The sequence below is a fragment of the Camelina sativa genome, chromosome 17 (genome assembly GCF_030686135.1).
Source record: "Camelina sativa cultivar CO46 ecotype springtype chromosome 17, ASM3068613v1".
Lineage (NCBI taxonomy): Eukaryota > Viridiplantae > Streptophyta > Magnoliopsida > Brassicales > Brassicaceae > Camelina > Camelina sativa.
The window spans coordinates 37204235-37213222 of NC_141896.1; the positions used below are offsets into that span (position 1 = coordinate 37204235).

General features: G+C 42.3%; 1 protein-coding gene across 1 annotated transcript; it reads right to left on the minus strand.

The window, feature by feature from the left end:
• Positions 1 to 668: 668 nt before the first annotated feature.
• LOC147924820 (uncharacterized) lies at positions 669 to 6178 on the minus strand. The gene is made up of 5 exons (XM_087496977.1): positions 5637 to 6178; positions 3035 to 5591; positions 2772 to 2912; positions 1216 to 2665; positions 669 to 916 (listed from the first exon to the last, which is right to left on the minus strand). The coding sequence occupies exons 1-5, from the start codon at positions 6176 to 6178 to the stop codon at positions 669 to 671; spliced, it is 4938 nt and encodes a 1645-aa protein (XP_087353103.1).
• Positions 6179 to 8988: the final 2810 nt, after the last annotated feature.

The following is an 8988-nucleotide window of genomic DNA, read 5'->3' on the forward strand; positions in this document are numbered from 1 at the left end:
TGGCAAAGGGGCTTGAAAATGTTACTTAGGCCTCATTAAAAACCTTGTCAAGAAAACCCAATGGGACAAAACTTGACAAAGGGAAAAAGAGCACCAAAGCAACACTTTACCCTTTACCGAGCACCTTGAGCTGTGAGCAACGTCATAGTGGTTTGGGCCATGTCTTCTTGGTTCTTGTCCAGCCGGGACGATCAGTGCTTCCTCCGCTGCTTCCGCTGGTACAAGCTGCTCTTCCGGTGCTTCCTCTGGTTCAAGCTGCTCCTCATGTCCATGTTCTTTGGTTGAGATGGCCATGGTTTGATCATCAGGTTCGTGCTGTTTGATTGAGCTGGTCATGGTTTCATCACCCATCTAGCAAGCTGTACATGAAACAGAGGTTGTATTGGTTTAAGATGGCTGAAGGAGCAAATTTGGTCCAGCATATTAACCAATTAAACTAGATCACTGGAGATCTAGGGCGTGTGGGTGTTACAGTTGATGACAAGGATAAGGCCATGCTGCTGTTGTGTTCTTTGACTCCTATATATATGAAAAAAGCGATCATTTTTTGTTTTAATACAATATAATATATAATTAAGCTGGTCATGGTTTCACAATATAATATCTCATACTACTTAATTAAACAAACCAAACCACAGTTCAACTGATACAAGACTCGGTGGTGAGTCTTATACCGGGATAGAGTTGATGGCTTCACAAGCTGGCGGTCGCTTCTCTCTTGTGAAGGAAAGATGATCGATGGTGGAGATCTGACACGATGGCGGTCGCTTCTCTCGTGTGGGATCGGTAGAGGGGGAAGTGCTGGCGGATTGAAGTACACCACAGAGATGTGATTGGTCTCTGATACAGTACACGAACTCAGCCTTGTGGAATCTCACACACAAGACAGAGAACAAGCTTAATTCTCTTAAGAACACTTAAAGAGAAAATAAGAAAATTCAGTATTTTATTGATAATCAAAGGTGAAAATCGTACAACTGCTGCAGGGGGACTTTATAAGAGTCCTTCAGCTAGCCTTAAGGCCGAAAAATAAATGCAGAAAATGCAACAAGGAAAGAAAATAAAATCAAACACAAACCATTGTCTTTTTGGAAAGTAAATAAGCTAATAAAAGAAAACGCTAATTAGACTTGATCTCTCTTGATGAGGAAGTCTTCTAGCCGTTGCTGGGGCTGTTGGGACCTGCAAGGATCGAAAATATTGAATAAGACTTACCTGGATGCGATCTAGGCCCAGTTGATGTTCTCTGAACCACTTCTTGTACTCGCTGAACTACTTCAGGCGTCTTGTCTTGTACTTGTCTCTTGAAGTAGGGGTCTTCTTGGGATCCTTCTAGAATATCTGGTTCAGTCTCTTGATGCTCGTCCATGCCCTCTATGTCTTGGTCTTGATCTTTGCTATCTTGATCGCTTTCAGAGGTGTAGCTTGTATCACACGTCTCTTGCAGCTCTGATGTTTTCTCTTGGCTTCTTGAGGTTCCTTGACCTGAAAAAGGAGGTTTCTTACCTGGGGAACTGGTTTGATCAAGGCTCATTTGGGTGAAGGCTTCAGCAAGCTCTTCCTCGGCAATGTGATCATATATGTTGTGGCGGCATGATGGTGGTACAGACCAGTTGACGTCCTTCAGCTCTAGGGAGCTTATGATGTCTTGAACGGCTAGGTTAAACCTCTTCCTTAGCTGTTTAGCCTTTGATCGTGTCACAGGGCCTTCTCGTACTTCTGGTACAGGATGTGGTACAAGATTTGGTTCAACGGTTTGGTTTGTAGGATCAATGTCCGCATCATTCCCTCCCTCTTCAGAAGGTTTTGTCCTCAAAACTGAATCTCCTGGATCATAAGCAGACAAGTCAGCTACATTAAAAGTGTGAGAAATTTTTACCTCATTTGGCAGCTCCAAACGGTAAGCGTTATCATTGATCTTCTCAAGAACTTTAAATGGACCGTCGCCTCTTGGTGATAACTTAGAGGCTCGTTGTGTTGGAAATCTTTCAGGCCTCATATGCAACCAAACCCAATCTCCTGGTTTGAACAACATCTCCTTTCTTCCCCGATCAGCCTTGCGTTTGTTGTCGGCATACTTCTTTTCCAAATTTGCTTTGGCCTTGTCATGTAACTTCTTGATGACTTCTCCTCTTCTTAGTCCATCTTGGCAAACCTGTTCTATCTGAGGCAATGGTACTAAATCTAATGGAGATAAAGGGTTAATTCCATAGACTATCTCGAAAGGAGATAGTTTTGTAGCCGAGTGGACAGCACGATTATAAGCAAACTCGATAAAAGGAATACAATCAACCCATGTTGCCATATTTTTACCAAGAGTGGCTCTAAGTAAAGTAGAGAGAGTTCGGTTTACCACTTCAGTTTGTCCATCCGTTTGGGGATGACAAGTTGTTGAGAATAGAAGCTTGGTACCTAACTTTCTCCAAAGTGTCTTCCAAAAGTGGCTCAAAAACTTGGTGTCACGATCAGAGACTATAGTCCTTGGAATTCCATGGAGGCGCACCACTTCCTTGAAGAACAAATTTGCGGTTTGAGTCGCGTCATTGGTCTTGTCACACAGAATGAAGTGTGCCATCTTGGAGAACCGGTCCACAACAACAAAGATTGAATCCTTGTGTTTGATCTTTGGCAATCCTAAGACAAAGTCCATAGAAATATCTACCCAAGGGGCGTTAGGAATAGGTAATGGTAAGTAAAGACCATGAGGATGTAACCTGGATTTGGCTTTGTGACAAACAATGCATCAAGCACAAAATCTCTCAACATCTTTCTTGAGATGGGGCCAAAAGAAATGTTCCATGACCACGGCCAAGGTCTTGTCGACTCCAAAGTGACCCATCAAACCTCCACCATGTGCTTCGGTAAGTATCAATTCTCGCATGGAACCTTGAGGAATACACAACCGCTTGTCTCTAAATAGAAACCCATCTTGCAAGTAGAATGCTTGATATGCTCCTTTGCCATACTCCTTGTAGCACTCTCCTAGTTCTGGATCATCTTTGTACAGCTCCTTGATATGCTCAAAACCCATTACCTTAGCCTCCATAGTAGCTATAAGAGCATGCCTCCTTGACAAAGCATCAGCAACCACGTTCTCCTTGCCTTTCTTATACTTTATCACATATGGGAACGTCTCAATGAACTCCAACCACTTAGCATGTCTTCTCTTAAGTGAAGTCTGACCCTTGAGATGCTTGAGGGTTTCATGATCGGTGTGAATGATGAATTCCTTGGATAACAAGTAATGTTGCCACGTTTCCAGTGCTCGAACTAAGGCATAAAGCTCCTTGTCGTAGGTCGGATAGTTCAACGTAGCTCCACTCAACTTTTCACTGAAGAAAGCCACGGGTCTTTTCCTCTGATGTAGTACAGCTCCAATTCCCAAACCTGATGCATCACACTCTACTTCAAACATAACTTCAAAATCTGGAAGGGCTAAGACTGGTGCTTGCGTGAGCCTCTCCTTCAAGGTGTTGAAGGACTTTTCTTGAGCTTCTCCCCATGAGAAAGGCACGTTTTTCTTGATCACGGCAGTCATTGGTGCAGCCACTGTACTGAAATCCCTGACAAACCTCCTGTAGAAGCTTGCGAGACCATGAAAGCTGCGAACATGTCCAATCGAAGTGGGAGTAGGCCATTCTCTTATTGCCTTGATTTTCTCCTCATCCACCTGTAGGCCCTGTTTACTCACTACAAAACCTAAGAACACACACTGATCAGTACAAAAGGAGCACTTCTTTAGGTTAGCATAAAGGCCTTCCTTCCGAAGCGTTTTTAAAATTAACCCAAGGTGTTTAATGTGATCAGAATGGCACTTACTGTAAATAAGTATGTCATCAAAATAAACAACAACAAATTTACCAATAAATGACCTTAGAACCTGGTTCATCAGTCGCATGAAAGTGCTTGGGGCGTTGGTTAACCCAAATGGCATGACAAGCCACTCATAGAGACCTTGCTTGGTTTTGAACGCGGTTTTCCACTCATCTCCTTCCCTCATTCGGACCTGGTGATAGCCGCTTCTCAAGTCAATTTTGGAGAAGACGATTGCACCACTTAACTCGTCCAACATGTCATCTAGTCTTGGAATGGGATGTCGATACTTGATAGTTATGTTGTTGATTGCTCGACAGTCTACACACATCCTCCATGTTCCATCCTTCTTTGGAACTAACAGAACTGGTACTGCACACGGGCTGAGGCTCTCTCTGATGTACCCTTTATCCATGAGATCACGCACTTGTTTCTCTAACTCCTTAGATTCCTCTGGATTCATTCTGTAAGCTGGTTTGTTAGGTAAAGCAGAACCTGGTACAAGATCGATCTGATGTTCAATGCCACGAATAGGAGGTAATCCTGGGGGTATCTCCTCTGGAAACACGTCTTTGTATTGATCTAGCACAGCTTGTACTTCAGCGGGTAGTTCAAGCTCTCTTGTACCTGTACTTAAACATTCTTTGAACAACATTAGTAGCACGGTGCCCTGGGCACTCATGGTTTTACAAATCTCATTGGATCTCAAATAAAGATTAGAAGTCCTTACCTCGACCTCTTTTTTCATGTGTTTTTGCAATTCATGAACTTCAGAAGGACTTAGAGGGGCAAGGTTGAACTTACGGTCATTGTGCGTGAAAGTGTAATGGTTTGTTCGACCGTCGTGAGTTGTAGCTCGATCGAACTGCCATGGTCTCCCAAGTAGAAGATGTCCGGCCCTCATTGGAACTACATCACAAACGACTTGATCCTGGTATTTCCCAACGCTGAATGATACAGTGACTTGTTCAACAATTTTCAGCTCGGTGTCATCATTAAGCCACCTAAGTTTGTATGGCCTCGGGTGCTTTGTTTTCTGAAGACCTAACCTGTCCACCATATACTTGCTAGCAACATTAGTACAAGAACCTCCATCAATAATCAAATTACATACCTTGTTCTTGATTGTGCATCGAGTGTGGAATATATTTTCTCTTTCAACTTTCTCCTCGGGGTCGACAAGCACGCTCAGCATACGCCGGATCACAAGGAGTTCTCCTACATCGGGATACTCCACGTCATTCTCCAGATCAGTCTGGTCATCGTCTTGCTCATCTTGAGACTCATAATCTCCGCTAGGTGTGACAATCATTACCCTTTGGTTCGGACATTCTCTCGCCATGTGTCCCCTGCCTTGACATTTAAAACAAGTAATGTCACGGGTACGGGATTGACTAGTGTTAGGGAACTTACCTGGTTCGGGCTTAGAGGTTTTAGGTGCCTCACTAGTCTTGTTCTTGAACCTAGAGTCGTTGTCTACGGTTTTGCCTTTGTCCATGCTCCGGTTGTTGCTTGCATTCCAAGGTGTGTTGTTTCTGGTACGGTTCCTTAAAGACATCTTACGCTGGATTTGCTGCTCCACTTGTACAGCCTTGTGAAGTAATTCATGCAGGCTGCTGTAGTTCGATGTCTCCACCTTTCGGGCTATACGCTCTTGTAAGCCATCAATGAATTGAGCCATTAGGGACTCACTCGATTCTTCTAGCTCCAAAGAGTTCATGAGCTTCTCAAACTCCTCAAAATACTCATCCACGGTCCTTGTTCCCTGAGACAATTTTCTAAAACGTTTTTGTAAGTCTCGTTAGTAATGATCAGGGACATACCTCAACCTCAAGAGATACTTCATATCTCCCCAACTGCTGATGGTAGCAAACCGCTGCCTCCTCCTATCAGCTACCGTCCTATCCCACCATGACAAGGCATTGTCGGTGAGCTGCGCCGATGCAAGGGCTACCTTTCGAGCTTCTCCATAGCCATAACATTGGAATATGTACTCCATTCGTCTCTCCCAGTCCATGTAAACCTCCGGATTAGATTTCCCTGCAAAAGTAGGAGGTATTAGTTTGACATCTCGGTTTTGTTCTCTTGGTTCTACCTCTCTAGCGCGGTTCCGCATCAAAGGATCCTCTCTCCGCTGATGTTGTCGCCTTAATGGGTCTGGTGGTGGATCATCTTCATCGTCCATGTCAATGGATTCGTTTTCCTCATCGCGGACATTCCTTCTTTCTGGATCTGGTCCAACGTTAACCCTAGCCTGAGGTTGCTCCAAACGTCCGATTCTTTCGCCGAGTCCTCTCAACTGCTCTGTGAGGGTTCTCATCATTTGCATCATGGCGTCTTGGGGTATTTCTGCGTTTTCTCCCATATCGAGTGTCTAGAACGGTTCTGTACTTAGACAAAAACAACAAAGGATCAACGTACCACAGAAGTTTAAAAGAAAGAAATTTCAAAGAAAATCAGAGGAAACTTTTTTTTTTTTTTTGAAATTTTACAAATGAATAGCAGAAATAAAGCTATGAAACGAAAGCTGAAAAGGATACAAATTTTTTTTTTTTTTTTTTTTTTTTTTTTTAAAATGCGAGATGAACTAGTTCAAGAGCTAATACAGAGACTTAAACAGTGAAACAGACGACTTATGGAAACAAACTTTTTTTTTTTTTTTTTTTGATTTATGGTTTGTAAATAAAACTAAACAATCTAGAGACTAAGCTGCGACAAACTAAATTTTTTTTTTTTTTTTTTTTTTTAATAAAGTAAAAGAAAAGCTACAAATCAAATGAAAGTAAATGGAAAAGATAAACCTGGCAAGGGAACAGCGTGAACTGTGCTCTGATACCAGATGATACAAGACTCGGTGGTGAGTCTTATACCGGGATAGAGTTGATGGCTTCACAAGTTGGCGGTCGCTTCTCTCTTGTGAAGGAAAGATGATCGATGGTGGAGATCTGACACGATGGCGGTCGCTTCTCTCGTGTGGGATCGGTAGAGGGGGAAGTGCTGGCGGATTGAAGTACACCACAGAGATGTGATTGGTCTCTGATACAGTACACGAACTCAGCCTTGTGGAATCTCACACACAAGACAGAGAACAAGCTTAATTCTCTTAAGAACACTTAAAGAGAAAATAAGAAAATTCAGTATTTTATTGATAATCAAAGGTGAAAATCGTACAACTGCTGCAGGGGGACTTTATAAGAGTCCTTCAGCTAGCCTTAAGGCCGAAAAATAAATGCAGAAAATGCAACAAGGAAAGAAAATAAAATCAAACACAAACCATTGTCTTTTTGGAAAGTAAATAAGCTAATAAAAGAAAACGCTAATTAGACTTGATCTTTCTTGATGAGGAAGTCTTCTAGCCGTTGCTGGGGCTGGTGGGACTTGCAAGGATCGAAAATATTGAATAAGACTTACCTGGATGCGATCTAGGCCCAGTTGATGTTCTCTGAACCACTTCTTGTACTCGCTGAACTACTTCAGGCGTCTTGTCTTGTACTTGTCTCTTGAAGTAGGGGTCTTCTTGGGATCCTTCTAGAATATCTGGTTCAGTCTCTTAATGCTCGTCCATGCCCTCTATGTCTTGGTCTTGATCTTTGCTATCTTGATCGCTTTCAGAGGTGTAGCTTGTATCACACGTCTCTTGCAGCTCTGATGTCTTCTCTTGGCTTCTTGACTTGAAAAAGGAGGTTTCTTACCTGGGGAACTGGTTTGATCAAGGCTCATTTGGGTGAAGGCTTCAGCAAGCTCTTCCTCGGCAATGTGATCATATATGTTGTGGCGGCATGATGGTGGTACAGACCAGTTGACGTCCTTCAGCTCTAGGGAGCTTATGATGTCTTGAACGGCTAGGTTAAACCTCTTTCTTAGCTGTTTAGCCTTTGATCGTGTCACAGGGCCTTCTCGTACTTCTGGTACAGGATGTGGTACAAGATTTGGTTCAACGGTTTGGTTGGTAGGATTGATGTCCGCATCATCAACAATAAACCAAAAACAACCAATATGCACAGCTGAAACATACTAACAACAAGAACATTCCTAACCATTCTAACCAACAACCTAGCATGGCACAAAACCAGGTTCCAACATTAATAAACATAACCATGACCCACAACACACAATTGCGACCCTAGATCATCCTCCTCCTCATCGCCATGATTCCACGTCATATACCTGCACACCACAAACAACAATAGAGATGCGTAAGTATGATCACAAATACTTAGTGAGACAATCCTTCCATCTACTGGGCTATACACACAAGCAACTGAGATTCCAATGTTATGCAACAAAAACAACACAACAAACCAATACAAACAACACAACAAACCAGTAAAACAAACGTCTGGACAAGTTCGTGTCGACCGACACTATGATAGTCAGAGTGCTTTATATCTGGAAAATAATCAAGTGTATCATGGTAGGACAAAGCACACACTGAGGTAAGGTATCACAAGATCAGGGAGTTATCAGTTTCTGGTGTGATTTTACTCGAGAAGGTGCACACGTCTGAGAATGCAGCTGATATATTGACTAAGCCAGTCACCATGGAGAAGTTCAAGCACTGCTTGGATTTGCTCCATGTCTTTCATTGCTAGATGAAGATAAAAGGTTTCCCCAAAAGCTAACAAGGAGCTGAAGTTGAAGTCAATGAGATTTTGTCGTCAAGTTTGTTGTTTAAGTGACTTGAAATCTCTGAAGACGTCTACATTGATGTACAAGACTGTGTAAGGCCTACAAGGCTTTTACTGGGCTTTTGTAGAGACCGACTCAAGGCAACTTAGAGTTAGGTTTTGAGGGTATAGGCGGCGCAGCCGCTCTGTACGGTGTAATAGATTCTAGAAGATTCACAAGATATTTTTTTTCTTATTGTATCGGGTTTTTTGAGGCATATATAAGGAGGCTAGGGGTTTGTAAGGTTTTTCATCAGATTAATAATATAAACCCTAGACAAAGGGTATTCGCCTCAAGAACACTCTGTTTTTCTTTTTAAAGCTATCTTATTTCTGTTTATGTTCATCCGAACTCACAACACATAATCTGATGTTATTTCTGTTTATGTTCATCCGAACTCACAACACATAATCTGATGTAAATACTCTTGTAACTAATATTTTATATTTTAATGTTATATGTAGTTTAAGTTATTGTGAATCGTTTACTCGAATATATAAATTCGTC